The sequence below is a fragment of the Chionomys nivalis genome, chromosome 3 (assembly GCF_950005125.1).
Source record: "Chionomys nivalis chromosome 3, mChiNiv1.1, whole genome shotgun sequence".
Classification (NCBI taxonomy): Eukaryota; Metazoa; Chordata; class Mammalia; order Rodentia; family Cricetidae; genus Chionomys; species Chionomys nivalis.
Window position 1 is genome coordinate 108495950 of NC_080088.1, and position 16900 is coordinate 108512849.

The 16900-nt window shown below is 48.8% G+C and overlaps 1 protein-coding gene across 1 annotated transcript in view; it reads right to left on the bottom strand.

The window, feature by feature from the left end:
* Tmem132b (transmembrane protein 132B) overlaps positions 1-16900 on the bottom strand; it is a 293665-nt gene that overhangs the window by 161108 nt on the left and 115657 nt on the right. Inside the window, exon 3 of the mRNA XM_057765861.1 lies at positions 9779-9925. Within this exon, the coding sequence (XP_057621844.1) occupies positions 9779-9925 (147 nt within the window). The remainder of the gene's footprint in view (positions 1-9778; positions 9926-16900) is intronic.

Genomic DNA, 16900 nt, shown 5'->3' on the forward strand with positions numbered 1-16900 from the left:
CAGTTCTCCATTGTTTCTTTCTAAATGGAAACCTTTTATTTGCTTATCAATCATGAGGACAGGCTTCATTGTTGCAAAGAGAAGCGCTTTCCCATCTCTCTGGAAACCATCACTCTCCCTGCCCACCTTCCCACCCCCTTTGGATACAGACCTGGATACTAATAATGTTAATTTCAGAGAGGCTCACAGGACATTTGTTTTACGACAGACAATGTTGCAAATGCTTTTTATGGGGTGGGGAGTCATTTATTGAATCTCACAAAATATCCCCTGCCTTGAAGCTGAAGAAACTGATGCAAAAGGTAAATAACCTGTCCTGGTGGTGTAACTAGAAAACACAGTGCTCCTAGACCAAAAGGGGAGCTAACATCAGGTTTGGGTTCTTTTGTTTGTTTGGGTTTGTTTGCTTGTTTGTTTTTTATTTGTTTTGGAGGGTGAGGACAGTAGGGAGCAGAGGGGACAGTGGCAAACCGGAGCCTGGGCTTCATTTGAAACACATACTCAGAGTGGGCTACCTCAGCAAATTCAAGCCTCGCCTGACCCAACACTGTCAGCTTCAAGATTTTCCAGAAACTCCTGAGATTATGCTTGCGGCCAAGTCCATTTTTAAAACATTGTGCGTGAGTTCAGGTGGGCACGGATGTGCCATGGCCCTCACGTGGATGGAGGTCAAAGAGCAAGCTTGGATGTTAATCCTGTCTCCCACGTTGCTTGCGGCAGGACCTCTCTTGTTGGCTACTGTGAATGGCAGGGTACTATGGGCTCATTACCATGGAAGCCATGAGATTTTGGACAGGGGTTCTGTGTCCAAGGTTAGATGGGTTCTGGGGATCCAAACACAGATCCTCCTGTCCCTACGACAAACACTTTACCACTAAGGAATCTCTCCGGCCCAAGTCTGAACTTTCTAAGGGGAAAGAAAATAAAATTCAGAGACAAGCCAAGTAAGGGATGGACTATGGACTGGTGACTCAGACACAGGCATTGGCCACCAAACCCATCGTCACCATTTAGTCACATGTATCCCTCCAAATAGGACCAACAGTGGGAACACACGTGACAACATGCTCTCCCGCAGCCAGGGAGGCTCACACCTGTAATCCCAGCAGTCACGAGGCTGAGGATAGCCATGAGTTCAAGGCCAGTCTGGGATACAGGGTCCTACGCCACTGTGGGTTACATACAAGACCCTGTCTCAAAAAAGAAAAGAAAAAAGTCACAATCATGTCTTTTCTTCGCAGGTCTTCAATCAAAAGTGAGACATGGGGCCCTGGCTCCTTCATTAAGGGAAAACAACAGTGGCTCTAATGAGTCACTCCACACCAAAAGCTGTCAAATCCATCATCCCTGCTTTATTTTCTGAAAGTGATTAAATACCACTTTTCCCCTTTTGTAGCAAGATGCCAGCGACAGCCGATCTATCACTACGTCTGATCTACGCCGGCATCTGCCGGTGTTTACCCGCAGAGTTTCACATCCATCATTTCCTACCTGAATCACTCTTCGAGAAAAGAGAAATTTTAATTCCGCCTCCCAACAACAGGAGAATTTAAAAGCTTTTCTCCCACAAAACACCAGCGATGGAGCCTTAAACCCAACCAGAAGAATGCACGCTCAAAAGAAGGCGACAGGAATGGTCTTCTGGAAAGCACAGTGCCCACAGATGCCAAAAGAGGACACTGGATCTCCATCCAAGAGTTGGAGTTACAGACAGCTGTGAGCCACTAAGTGGGTGCTGGAGATTGAACCCAGGTCCTCTGGAAGATCAATCAATGCTCTTAACCACTGAGCTATCTCTCCAGCCCTGTTGTCATTTTCTATCCTGGTAATACGTTTGCCATCTTAGCTATGACAATGCATGTGTGTCGCTGGCTTTAAATACCTTCCAGGACATGCAACTTTGGGGATGTGCCTGTCCCCTCTATTTCTAGAACTTTCTCACCATCCCAAAAGGAAACTCTGTTCCCATTAACAGTCCTGCCCATCATCTCATCCCTCATACCAGCCTGGGCAGGTACAACCATGAAACAGCTTCCTGTCCCTGTGTGTTTGCTTATTCTGCATACTTCTGTGATTCCTTTAAACAAAATACAAAGACTTCTGTCTCACCTTGTTCTTCATTCTATAGCAGCTCCTCTTCTCTCTCTCTCTCTCTCTCTCTCTCTCTCTCTCTCTCTCTCTCTCTCTATCTCTCTCTCTCTCTCTGTGTGTGTGTGTGTGTGTGGAGGAGGGGTCCCCATGAGTCCTAGGAATAAAAAACAGGGCCTTTCACATGCTAGGCAGGTGCTCTACCATTGAGCTACACCCCCAGCCCCTCACTGGGGGGGATTCTAGGCAGGGGCTCTACCATTGAGCTGCACCCCCAGCCCCTTACTGGGGGGATTCTAGGCAGGGGCTCTACCACTGAGCCACACGCCAGCCCCTCACTGGGGGATTTTAGGCAGGAGCTCTACCACTGAGCCACACCCCAGCCCCTCACTGGGGGATTTTAGGCAGGAGCTCTACCACTGAGCTGCACCCCCAGCCTCTCACTGGGGGATTCTAGGCAGGGGTCTCAACTAATACTAAGTAAGCTAAGCCATAGCTCTTTCTCTATCATTTTCCAGCTACTTCTATGCTACTGCTTTGGTCACCATCTCATTCTTTCTCACATAGGGGCCACTATTTCCTTACCTGCCCAGAGATGAGGAGGACGTGGATCCCTCTTCCGTGGCTGATGGGAATGTAAATTGGGGCAGGCACCATGAGACGCCGTCTAATGTGTCAAGCTGAGCAAACCAGCTCCACCTCTAGAGTGGAGTACAAGTGTTCAGACAGAACACACGTGAGTCGTTTATGACAAGAGCATTCATAACCACAGTGGGAACCACCAATGCCCACCCTCGTATCTGAAGTAAGCATCCTCCTGGTACTGAGGTCACAGTATGACAGAACTTCAGACCCACAGCTCTCTGGACACCCCCATCCTGAACAGCCCAAAGAACAGAGTTGGAACAAAGAAGTAGGGTCATCTGCCCTCCCATCCCATGATCCCCTGGAGCAGCCATTCCCGAGGGAAGGGTAAACAAAACTGTGGGTAAACCAAACTACATTAAGGTATTTGTTGAGTCTCTCTTTCTTAGATGCTTTTGTTTAAATTCTGCCAACTACCAGATGGAGCTTGGTGACTCTCAAAATCCACATCTATCAAAATTATAGAGCCAAGCGTAGCTGTGCTCTAGAGATGGACCCAGCTTGGAGGGCCAAAAGCGACCTGGTACCCAGAGAGATGCAGAGACTAACCTGGACATTGAGAAGAGACACACAGCAGCATGGACTTAGAGCCCAAAGCTGAGCAGAAGAAAGAGCCATGAGAACAGGCCTGAGTCAGGGGTACGGCCATCATGGCGGGGAAGCCAAGTACAAGAAAGAGTGTGAGGGAGCTGGGCCATAAGAGTCCGACTATGGGGTCCATTCCTGTGTATCCTGGAAAAGTGACTCCCCTAGATCTGAGAAGAGACCGCTTGCTCGGCAGGAGGCCTTCTAGAGAAGAGCCAGTAATCTCATCTTGATTTGGGTACCAGTCGCCTTATGCATTCAACTTTGTGATACTCTGTAAAAAGGCACCTCATGCCCCCATGTCTGCAGGCTGTGTTTCATCTCCCTCTGTAAAACATGTTTATAGTGTTTAGAAGGAGCTGGGAAGATGGCTCAGCAGTCAAGAGAACTTGTTGCTCTTTCAGAGGTTCCAAGTCTGACTCCCACATCGTATGTTTCTCAGTGACCTGTAACCCCAGTTCCAGGGGCTCTGACACCCTCTTCTAGCCTTTTCAGGAACCTACACCCATTTGCTCAACACAACGCAGGTTATGGGGACTCATCCTGAAATGTCCTGGTAGACCTTCCTGGGAGATCCTACAGTATCCCTAGACATGTCATCTCCAGCATTCACTTAAGACATGACAAAGGCCCTCCATCAGATGCCTCCGCCCCGCCTTGGATCCTAGACTGTGAGAAAGTGAGTTGAGCACCAGCGTTGCTCTCTCTCTTCTTCCTGATTGTGGATACAACATGACCATCTGCCTCATGCTCCTGCATTTGACTTCCCCATCATGAAGTACCGGGAAGTCACGTTACCCTTGAACTGTGAGCCAGCACCGACCCTTTCTCCCTTAAGTAGCTTTTGTCAGGGTGTTGGATCATGGCCACAGGAAAACAAAACTGAGACATAGAGGAAAAACAACTCTCACGGATGTGGAGATGAAGCTGAGCTAAGTTGGGCACCAGAGCCACGAATGAATACGACAGAATAACAGTTGCCTCGTGTCTCTTCACAGCAATAGAAATGACCAAAACAGTCATATATTTCATTTACATATGACTTGGTGACGGCTTTTTACCCCGTGTCACCATCAGCGTGAAGGGGACTCTTATTACCAAAGCAATGAGAGGGGAGGTGTGCTCCTTTTTGATTAAGTTTCAGAGATGGCAGCAGGTCCCCTGCTTGGTCCCCTGGGCCCTGTTCCTTATGGCAGCCAGTGGTTCTTCTCATAATGAGGGATAGGTCATACCACCCTGGGCCACAAACCCCTGCAGTGGTGCCCAGCCTAACCTCAGTAAAATCTGAGGTCTTTTCAAAAGGCACAAAGCACTGGGAGAATGCCACTCTTGGCACCTTGCTGGCTAAGTGTCCCCACCCTTGCCCCTTTGCACAGTGGTGTCCCTTGAGCATGTCACAGTTGACTACCTAGGGGCCAGGGCCAAGCCTTCCTTTCATCTCTCCATGACCCACCCCACACCTCCTCTAGTTCTGTTCCCCAGAGAAGCCTTCCTCCACCAATCTATCTAAAGGAATCTTCCAGGTCCTGGACTGCTCCCTGCCTTGTTCTCCTGTTGGTGTTTATTGTCTCCTGTGCAAAAGAGCATGGTGCCTTCCACAGAAGTCCATTTCTGTAAACAATAGAAAGCTTCAGAGAACTGAGACTCACTGTCCCTGTGACAGCCTGTCCTCAGACTCCGAACCTGCTCTCAGCAGGTGGCCAGGGCTTCCAGACCTGCTGGTGGACCCACAGGACACAAGAGGCAGAGGGGACTTTGGGAACTGGTTGTAGTCCTGGGAATGTGTCCAGCCTACACAGGCTACCACCCCAGCCCTTCACACCTACTTTTCACTGCCTGGAAAGTTCTTCCCCAGACCCCTGCTCGGCTAACCCCATCTCAGGCCAATAACACATTATCTCCAGGTGCCCAATCCCTCTCCCGTATCCTCCATCCCACAGTCCTGTTTCAACTCGGGCCCTCACATCATGACCACAGGAGCCAGGAGGAATATCTGATCAGCAGTCCCTGGTGCAACAGACCCTGGTCAACGCTCACTCAACTCCAACCCTGCAACTCGGCCCAGTCACCAGAAGACAAAAGGACCTCTGTGGAGGTTGCAGGGCTCCTAAGCCAGCATTCTTGGACATTTGTTTGCTCAATTGTGTACATGCATGCGTACATGTGTGTGTGCATGTACATGCATGTGAATGTGTGCCTCTGAGGAGGGCGTGTGCTGGAATCGAACTCAGGATACTTGCTTACTGATAAGTATTCTACCATGGAGATCCATCCCCAACCCTGGTTCCGGACTCTCAAATAGGTGAGTCTCTGGCCTTGACATTTCTCTAGCCTTTGGGTAAGGTTGCAAGAAACCTACTGTAGTGTTTTGTTCACACCATCCTCTCTCCTGTGGGCCTTGGGCTTTGCTCCGCTGGGTGGCAAGGCTTACATCATAATGGGCCCTGAATGCGTTTTCTGGCCACAGAAAAAACATCAGGGCTGGGGAGGTGGCTCAGTCAGTAAAGCATTTGCCATGCAATCATAAGGACTGGAGTTTGATACACAGAACCCAAAAGAAAAAGTCAGGCATGGCAACTCACTCAATCCTGTTCTCAGGAGGCAGAGATGGGGATGGGGCACCTGGGGCTTGCTGGCTGACCAGCCAGGCCCAGCCCACTTTGTGCACTCCTCTCAGTGAGAGGCCCTGTCTTGAAAAAGCAGAGTGGCATACATCTTTAATCCAAGCATTCAAGAAGCAGAGGCAGGTGGATCTCTGAGTTCAAAGCTATCCTGGTCTACAAAACAAGTTCCAGGACAGCCAGGTCTACACAGAGAAACCCCGTCTTGAAAACACTCTACCTCAAAAAACTGCAGAGTGGGGCCTGCAGAGATGGCTCAGTGGTTAAGAACACTGGCTGCTACTCCAGAGGACCCAGGTTCAATTCCCAGAACCCACATCATTATATTACAACCCTCTGTAACTTCAGTCCCAAGGGCTCTGATACCCTTCTAACGGCAGGGCAGGCCCACTGCGTACAGACATGCATGTAAAACACTCATATACATAAAATAAAAAATAAATCTCAAAAAAAATTTAAAGCAAGGTAAATATCAATTGAGAAAGGCATTTAACATAGACTTTGACCTCTACTTACAACCACATGTGCATACTCAAACACCACACACACACACACACACACACACACACACACACGGCTGCTATTTTCTGAGGCTTGAGAGCCTGCTGACCCGGGAGCTCACGGTCTCCACACTCACAGTCCCTCATTTCCCTTTCTTTTCCTCAGGATCCCTGTTATCTGTTCTGAACACTTCCAAATTTGCTTACTTTCCCAATCTCTCCTCCGCTGGCAACTCTGGTGTTTATCATGTGGGCTGTGCCTCTGCAGCTTGTGTCTCCTCCCCAGGAGCCTTCATTAAAATATTTCAAATGAAGACCTTTTCTGCCCCCTCCAGAGAGCGTGCTGGGTCTTTCCCACACAACACAGTTTTAATTCTTATCACAGGACTTCAGGCAGTTTGTACATTATATCCTATTAAAAACCTCAATTCCACTTGAGGTTGTCACAATTCGGAGATTACAGTGTTCTGCGTGGTGTTCTGCCAGGGATATATTCATATATTCACTTTGTTCACCGGCAGACTCGGTGCATAAGCCCATATTTCACACCTCATTTGGTACCACAATGAGACCAACACATAAAAAGAAGCAATTATTTATTTAGATTATGGAATGGTTTCAGAGGGATATTCGATTATGTAATGGTTTTAGAAGGATATTCATAGGTATAAACTGCCACGCTAGAGTAGAGGGTCCCTGCTGTTCTTCAGCCTGGAGTTCAGGGGTTGGGGTGCAGGGCGGAGGCTCAAACATTGAGCATAAAAAGTCACTGGGATGGGAGCCCTTCTCGGTCGCAAAACGGACTCCTCTTTCCTATGTAGCATTTTTTAAATTTCTTCTGGGGATAAATAAAAATCACAAAACCGAAAAGTGACAACCATTCTGAGGAGCAGCACACTTCTTTCCACGTGAAACACAGCCCTGGGCTGGGGGAGATGCCTCAGAGGGCAACAGGGGGTTTGCTGCAAAAGCCTAAAGACTGGACTTCGATCCCCAGCCTCCATATAAAAAGCTGGGCCCGGAACCCAAGCACCGTGGGAGTATGGAGACAGGAGGGTCATGGTGGCTCGCTGGCCACCAGCCAGGTTCAGTAAGAGGCAGTGACTGACAGCCAGCACCCTCCTCTGGCCTCCGTGTGCGCATGCATGCACAATACCACACACACAAACAAAATGTAGCCACTGCCAAGCAAGCATTTACTTCCTCAGTATATGCCATGGAGACCATCGCTATAAGCTCAGTATAAGTCCCAGGTGGGAACCAGGAACCGCCCTTGGGGGCACTGATCCAAACCCCGGTTTGAGCTGATCTGGGTAGATGTACGAGACAAGTTATTCCAGGAAGAGCCCAGGACAACCATCCTGGGACTCATAGCTAGGCTTAACCAGGAAAAACAACTGTTCCCTAAAGTGACTGTGTGGTCAGAGGGACACTGGGAGTTCTTGGCCACGACACTGCTCCCAAGAGGAAAGCACAGCCAGGGAGGAAAAACAGACTGTTGGAGAAACTCGGGTACCAGAGCCCCCACTTCTGATGCAGACCACAGGAAGATGAGCCCTCCCACTGTGGATATAAGCACACCAGCCCCCTGTGCTAAACAAAATCAAGATACAACCCTGGGCAGAGCCTCCCTCTAAAGAGTTTGGCCACTGTGTCCACTGACTAGCCGGCCCCTCCCCTCACGCCCTGGCTGTGAAGCCCACCTCTACACAGCTGGAGAATACGAGAAGTCCAGCACCCAAGCCCAGCCTGCTCCTAGGCAGGGAAGCCTCTGTTACTCAGACCTTTTAAACCAAACTGACTTGGTTCAGGAGACACCCCACTCCTTTCCAGTATTTAGAGACTGCTGGGTGAATCTGTGATGCCTGGAAGCGCTGCAACCATCTTGTGACCATGAGAAAAACAGCTGGAAGACGCCCCAGAGGCCACACGGTGTGCCGCTGTGTGAACAGCCACCTCTGTATTTGCTCTATGAGATGGCAAATCCCTTTTCAGCAACTGCTTTGGGGGAATGACCTGTGGCTTTACAACCAGAAGTCCTTCTGCCAATATCAACAACTCAGGACCCAGGGTACCCAGCAGGCACTTTCAGACATACATGGAAGCCCTGGTCATGTGATGTCACAGCCCAAGCTCCATCCAGGACCACTGTCTTGGGGGAGGCGGGGGTAACTGACGAATTTAGAATGGGAGGTGTCAGAGCTAACATCAAACCACTCAGCCTGAGTCATTCCTCCTCCTGGGAGACCTTCAAAGACAGCACAATAAGGCTCCGGGGTTGGCTGAGGTCACATGAGAAGTCACAGCATGTGCCAGGCAAGTCCACAGGAAAAGCTCACCCTGCCACCAGCCTCCACCTCTCACATGACCCCACTCGTGACCCATGCTGACTCATCCCCAAGGCCTGGGTGTCTCCTGGGCCTCAACGGATCCAAAGCTAGAGAAGACAAATCAGGACGATTTACAGTGATAAGTGACACTGGATGGCATCTGAGCCGATGGTGAGTTCAGCAGCCACTAGTCCAGTGCTGCTCCTTGGTCCAGTGTGGGAAACTGGCAGACAGACAGACAGACGTACCCTCAGTAGGGCAAGAAAGTGGAGGCAGAAACTAGAGAGGGACTGTCTAGTCAGTGATCCTTCCACCTTCTGCCACCTAGGTGGTGGAGCCCACAAACCCCCAGCCTGGATTCTGAGCCACAAAAGACTGTGAGAAAACCTGGACTTGGTCTCTGGAGCCCCACCCCCACCCCACCCCCCAAGAGAGAGCTCATCACAACAGAAACGGCTCATTTAAATAGCCAGGGGCCTGAGATGCTCCAGTGGGTAAAGATGGTTGCCTCTTATGCCCGAGGATCTGGGTTGAAATCCCAGGGTTCATGGGAGAAGGAATGAACCAACCCCTGAAATCTGTCCTCGGACCTCTACATACACCATGACAGACAGATGGACAGACAGACGCAATAATAAGAATAATAATTTTTAAAGAAATAAGCAGCAAGAGACAGCAGATAGTTGTGTGCACCCTGCTTGCTTATTAAAAAGTAATTTCCCTCTGGCTCTTTAATTGATTCATTCTCCCTGTTTCAGCCTTAGGTTCTTCACGGAAACAGCAATAGTAACGACACGGTGATCAGACTCGGAGCTGTGATAAATGAAGGAGGGTTGTTTTTGAGACAGGCAAACTCACTATGTACTGTGCAGAAAAGATGGCTGGTCCAGGCTGCAGTGCAGCCCTGCAGTGGCTGCACCAGGCTGGTGAGGCCAATGGAAGGTCCACACGCCACCCCGCGCCTGTTACTCTGTCACCGGCTTAGGGTCCAGCGTACCACAGTGCTCACCTGCTCTGTTTCTCCAGGTGGTGTCCTACGCAGGACAGGGCTGCCGTGGTCTGTGTACCATCCTGCTCAATGTCCTCCTGCACCGCCCACTGGTTCTCGTTGCTCACCCGCACTGCCGTTATCTTCACGCCCGCAGCCGCCTTGATTCTATGACGTAAGAAGAAAGTAGAAATGTAAGAAAACAGGCTTCTCCTGGGCCAGCCTGAATCACATGGAGATCCCCCTCCCCTGAAAGATGGAGGGAGGGGAGGCTTTGAATTGCTTTTCCCTAAGACTGATCTCGGGGACAGCAGGACGGCTCAGTGTGTGAAGACACTTGTGCCAAGCCTGACAACCCGAGTTCAGCACCTGGAATCCACACGGAGAGAACCAACTCCCTCAACTTTTCCTCTGACCTCCACACACCGTCATGGCATAGGCGCCCACCTCCACACATACAAAATAAATGTACAAAAAAAGTTTTTGGTTTTCCAAGACAAGGCTTCTCTGTGTAGCCCTGGCTGTTTGGGAACTTACTCTGTAGACCAGGCTGACCTCGAACTCATAGAGATCTGCTTGCCTCTGCCTCCTGGGTGTTAGGCTTATAAGGCATGTGCCACCCCCACACCCCAGCTAAGAAAAAAAATTAATACTGACATGTCCAAACCATGTGCAGTGGGTTCTAAGAGTATGCTATGAATTTGGAGAGCTGAGGCAGAATTGCTACAAGTTCAAGGCTAAACTGGGCTGCATAGTGAGACCCTATCTCAAGAATAAATTAGCAAATAAATAAGTCCTAGCCTTTTAAGAAATGCCACAGCATGTTGTCACACACCTCCACGTTCTGTCGCTGGCTTTGAGATTCATAATTTTATGCCCATTTTATCTTGATATTAAAAAGAGAGGCAAGGGCCAGCAAGATGGCTCAGTGGGTAAAGACACTCATCAACAAGACTGACGACTTCAGTTCAAACCCTGGGACCCACATGGTGGAGGGAGACAAACCAACTCATGCAATGTGTCCTCTGAGCTCCACGGGTGCACCATGGTACGCACACCCCACACAGAGCGCTAAGATATGAATAACCATAACGAAAAAATGATAGGAGAAGCCAGGAGATCAGTAAGGGATCCATCCTAGGAATGATAGGTGAAGTGGGGGAGGGGTGATATCTCTCTGCACTGAGGCACCTGGGAGGCCCAGGAAGGAAAAGGAAAGTCCCTTTCCCAGCAGAGTCTGCAACATGGGTGGCATCTGGGCCAGAGATCTGTCCTGAAGCCTGGCTCTGTCACCTGCCTTAAGGATTCTAGAGTAGACTAAGGGATGCCAACCCCTACGTGTCCATCAGTTACAAAGAGGGGACGCTGACTCTCTCTCCCTTCCTGTGGACACCCAGCTCTAGCCTGAACAGCACACTCAAGAGGCTCCTATGTCACCCATCTGCCACCCCCTCCCCCACTCCTGCATCTGAAGACTCTTCCTGCTGGATTCTGGTCTTAATCTCATCTTCCACAAAGCTTTCTTTCTTGACACCATGACAGCCTAGGAGTTAATTTATGCATGCCATGAACAGAGGCGTCCTGTTCCATCTCTGCTTCCAGCCAAAGGAGCAAGAGAAGAGAGTGTTCCAGAACCTGTGTCTACATTCAAAGCCCTTGTCACCGAAGTTCCACCCTCTGCCCTGTGGGTCCTCGCTATTCTAACAACTCAAATGGATCTCCCCACATACAGCGAGCGGCTCAGAGCCTTCCCATCAAGCCCCTGGTGGTCAGAGGGAAAGCAGTTGCAGGCTAGCCCACAGAGACCCCTGTGAGACCTGAGCTGCCCCCATGGAGCTTGGGAGACTCAGTTTCTCCTGGATGGCAGTCCCTCATCCACTGTGGTCTCATGGAGATTAAAGATGCTCACAGGACACTGGGATGAAGGACCATCACTGATTGTCAAATTCAAATATGGAAACACCAACTACTCTCTAGAGACCTGCCTGGGCTTCTAGTCCCCCTCTGCTAAACATCCTGAGGGCTACTCTGAGTCTCCAAGCAGAATCTAGCAACTCCCTTTAGATATTTCCTGGTCCTGATTCTGGGAAGAAATTCTTCCCACCTCCCAGGGCAAAGCCAATGTCTTCCTTCGTCACAGGGAATTTATCTCACTAGGCTGCTCTAAAGGACAGTGGACAACCAACCAATGCCCAGGTTATGGCAAAACAATAATTATGTGTTTTCTCTCTCTCCTCCTCACACACTTCTGGCAACAGCAGCTCCTGATCCCACATCATCATCTACAAAGAGACTGGGAGGAGAGGAGGGAAGAGAAACTGAGATCGGGATGTAAAAATATAAATAATTTTTAATCACTATCTAATTATACTGGCTACTTTGTTTTGCATAAAATATAAATAAAATCCCATAAATGCTAAGAAGGAGGAGGAGGAAGAAGAGGCAAAGGAGAAGGAGGGGAAAGAAGGAAAGAAGGAAGGAAGAAAGGAAGAAAGGGAGGGAGGGAGGGAGGGAGGGAGAGAGGGAGGGAGGGAGAGAGGGAGGGAGGGAAGGAGGGAGGGAGAAGATTCTCCTGAGAAAGATCTTAAAGCCAGTTTGTACAGGCCGACTGTGACAGGTGTGTTTGTAATGGGTGAGGTTGATCCCATTATTACTGAGAGGTCTAAAAAGAAGGGGATGCTGAAAAGAAATTCAAGTTATAGCGGAAGAAATGCATGCTGGGTATTAAAAACACTTGTAAAGCCAAATTGTTGATACGCCGCCCATCTCTTAAGCACAAGTTATGAAATTCTTCTTAAATTTCATCTTAGTCTCCCAACTAAATCCTCCTTAACTTCAGGCTATATTTGTTAAAGCGATTTAAGCTCAGAGAAATTCAGGTCTTAAATATTCACTAACCTTGTTTTAGACCAAAAAAAAAAAAAATCTTCAGGCTTGGGGATATTCTTAGCACTTGGTATTTTAAAGCAACAATATCCGAAGCTACATGGAGAGATTAGTGGCCCCGCTGATGTGGTGAGCTGGAGGGTTCCAAGGCTAAGCAAAAAAAAAAAGGTACCACCACAAAGTGTCCAGGACACATAAGGAGGGTTAGCCAAGTGACTCAGTGACTTCTGCCAGGGAATGAAGCCATCAAAGGGTAGAGCTTGGGGGGCTGGGGAGAGGGCTCAGTTTTTGCAATGCTTGCTGTTCCTGTAGAGTTCCCCAGTTGGGTTCCCAGCACACAGACCAGTAGGTTCCACAACCACCTCTAACTCCAGCTCCAGGGGATCTGACACACGCTTCTGGTCCCTGCAGTAACTGCATAACTGTGCACATAGAGATGGGTGCCCAGATTCCTCCACCAGGTATCTGGAGGCTAGTGAAGGCAAGCCAAGCTGAGAGCCCATTTTGAATGACTATTTAAATTTGAAAGATGACAGAGAAAAGAATCCAGATGAGGAGACCTCCAAGCACCTGCCACATGGGACCTGCCGGGACACCAGCGGAAAGGATGGGGGACTCCCTTCTTCTCTCTCCCGTGTGGGTGCTGAAAACACGTGTATTTTTGGCCTTTGGGTCAGAGAGAGAATAGGAGCCTCTTAAGGATCAAGCAGATCTCTGAGAAGCATGGGGCTTAGCTCTGAGATCGGGGATAAGTAGGGTCTTCTGTCCCTGGGTGCGAGCATCCCCAGCAGCACACGCCGACTTCAGGAAGGCCAAGCCAGGCAGGCACCACAGGGTGGACACTATCAAAGTGTTGACCTTCCACTGCAGCTAAAACTTTGTGGGGTTGGGGCTGGAGAGATGGCTCAGTGGTTAAGAGCATTGCCTGCTTTTCCAAAGGTCCTGAGTTCAATTCCCAGCAACCACATGGTGGCTCACAATCATCTATAAAGAGGTCTGGTGCCCTCTTCTGGCCTGAAGACATGCACACAGAGAGAATATTGTATACATAATAAATAAATAAATAAATAAATAAATAAATAAATAAATAAATATTTTTTGGCCTCCCTTCCCTAAGTTCTGTGTTCCAACCTGTAGTCCCAATAATTAATGTGTACGCTTATGAATGATGATGAACTTTGCTCATTGTTCTAGATGAATCAAGACTTGAAGTGCTTGAATTTTCATAAGAAATTTTAGTTGCCTTTTCTTCAGAAGCCACTCTAGTCATCCACGGAACTCCAGACTCTTATATTACCGATGCTCGCAATGCATGCAATCTATTCCCTCCTATCTTTAATGTCTATATCTCTCAAAAAAATGATGAAACAATATTAAAAACATAAATTAAGGCAGAAAAAAAAAACAAAACTTTGGGGGGTTTGTTGTTTGTTTGTTTGTTTGTTTTTTAATATGTGGTCTCACTATGTAGCAGTCCTGGCTGTCCTGGAGCTCCCTATGTACCAGACTGAGCTGGAACTCAGAGATCTGCTTGCCTCTGCCTTCTGCCTCCCAAGTGCTGGAACTAAAGATATGTGTCACCACAGCTGGGTATATATAAAAAATAGTATGGCTAGTTGGTGTGGGAGGTCCTTCTGCCTATGTGCTGCTTTTATGGTTAATGAATAAAGAAACTGCCTTGGCCTGTTGATAGGGCAGAACTTAGGTGGGGGGGGAGGGGTGGGGAGGGAAACTGGACTGAATACTGGGAGAAGGAAAGAGGAAAGAGAGATGCCATGGAGCCGCCAAAGTCAGACATGCTGAATCTTTGCCAGTAAGCCACTGCCATGTGGCGATGAAAATATTAATAGAAATGGGTTAAATTAATATAAGAGTTAGCCAACAAGAAGCTAGAGCTAATGGGCCAAACAGTGTTTTAATTAATATAGTTTCTGTGTGGTTATTTTGGATCTGGGTGGCCAGGATGAACAAGCGGCCTCCTCCAACAGCTAGTGACACTTTGCCCTCTTTGTCACACAAGCTGGTGGTATTTGGGACTTTTCCCATTACTGTGTTTGTGACAAAATATCTCATAAAAGCTATTTACAGAAAGGAGGCTTGTTTTGTGTCACAGGTTAAAGGACACAGCCCATCACTGAGGGAAAGATATGGCATCAGGACCATAAGGTGGCCAGACACGTGGCATCCAGTCAGGAAGCAGAGGGAGACCAATGCTGGCACCCAGCTCACTTTCTCCTCTTTATTCAGTCCAGGCTCCCAGCTCACAGGATGGTGCTGCCCACATTCAGGGCAAGTTTCCCCACCTCGATTAGCTCAGTCTGAAACCCCCCTCATAGGCATGCCCAGAGCCTTGGTTCCTAAGTGACAATAAATAATGTCAAGCTGGCAATATTAACTCTGAGCATGCCCAAAGGATGTCACCCCCACACACACACTCTAACTCAACTCCTGCTCTATGACCCTGAGCTAAGCATGTTAGAGAGTGCGCCCATCCTCCTTCCTTTTTGACTTCTGACCTTAAACTGAGTATGGCTGGGAATGTGCTCCTCCCACCACCGCCCGGAGAGTTTTCTACTTGAAAACGTGCCATACAGGCTCCCCAATAAAACCGCCACACTTCCTGTGCTAGGGAGAGCATTTCTCTAGAGATAACACTCGTGCCTTCCTTACCTCAAGTAGCATAGCCTCCCCAAGCTTTTGCTTCTAGGCTCTCCTTGTTTGGGCTTTAGGCTAAGATGAGGATCCTCTGAATTTCCTTGTCTCATTTCTCACCCTTATCTTCCATCCTAGAAAGTCAGCTAGGATGTGCACAGCTCGGGACAAATCAGAGGCACCACATCTTCTCAACCAAAAGGATGATTCTGAGTATTTCAGTTCCTCTCCCACACAGATGCCTGGATGGGGTCGGTTGCCTGGTGGCAGGTAGCAGCCACTGGGAAGGGCAGCTTACAGAGCACCAGATGGCTGTGGTTGCAGCCACTACAAGACAGTCACTGCTCTGCTCCGGGCAGGGTGTCTCTGAGTGCAGACCTGCGGTAAGTCTGCACCTGCTGGAAGCTGCATGTGGCCCTGGAGCCTGAGCAACCCTTCTGCCCCCGCCCCGTGCCTCAGTGAGAACATCCTTATGGTGTTTCCCCAGCCAATGCTAACTGCCATAGCTCAGGACTGTCTTCTCAGACAAAGCCACAGCACTCTCCACTCCCAGGCTTACAGGGGGGCTGCCTTTAGACATATCAGCTTCCCAAGGCTGTTGGAACCAGTAGCCATAAGTTAAGCTCTCAGGGATGGAAGGTCATTGTCTTATAGTTCTGAGGGCTAGAACCCTGAATTTAGGTGTTAGCAAGGCTGAATTTTATGAAAGCTCTGAGAAAGAGCACTTTTATTTTTAATTATGCATATGTGTCTGAGCATGTGAGTGCAGTACCCATGGTGGCCAGCAGAGGACGACAGATCCCTTAGAGTTAGAGTTACAGGTGGTTGTGAGCTGCCGGACTCAGGAGCTCAGGACCAAACCCAGGCCCACTGCAAGAGCAATACATGTCTTAACTGTGAGCATTCTCTCCAGCACCACAGAAGGGAATCTTCCCTCTGCCCCTCTTGGAGCCTATGCCTTCCATATATACTTCCTTCTTCACAAAGAGAAGCAAGCTTATCTTGATTTCAACACCCTAAAACACACACATACACAGAGCCAGGGAGCTCAACGAGGCTGACACTAAGTAAGATCACAGCTTCAAGCACTCCGAGGCCAATCAAAATACTATGTGTCCTGGATAGTGATTGGTCCAAGGAGGAGTCATGTGACCCAACCAGAATTTCCCATCTCAGTTGATTGGCTCACAAACAGATGTGGGCAGGATTTGTCAGAGATCTTTTTTCCTGGGGTATGTGTGTGCATGTGTGTGCACATGCAAGTGTATGCATGTATGTATATGTGGTGTGTGCCTGTCTATATCTCTGTATGTCTGTCCATTTGCACACACACACACAGAGACCAGACACCAGATGTCTTCTATTACTTTCTACCTTATTCCTTTAAGATGTTCTCTCTTATGGGCCTGGAGAAATGTCTCAGTGGTTAGAGCACTGGCTGCTTTTCCAGGAGACCCAGCACCCACCACACAGTGACTCACAATGGCCTGTAACCTCCTTTTCTGGAAGTCTAAAGCCCCTTTTTGCCTCCTCAAGCACCAGGCATGCCAGTGGTGAACAAACATACATGCAGGCAAAACACGTATACACACAAAATAAACATTG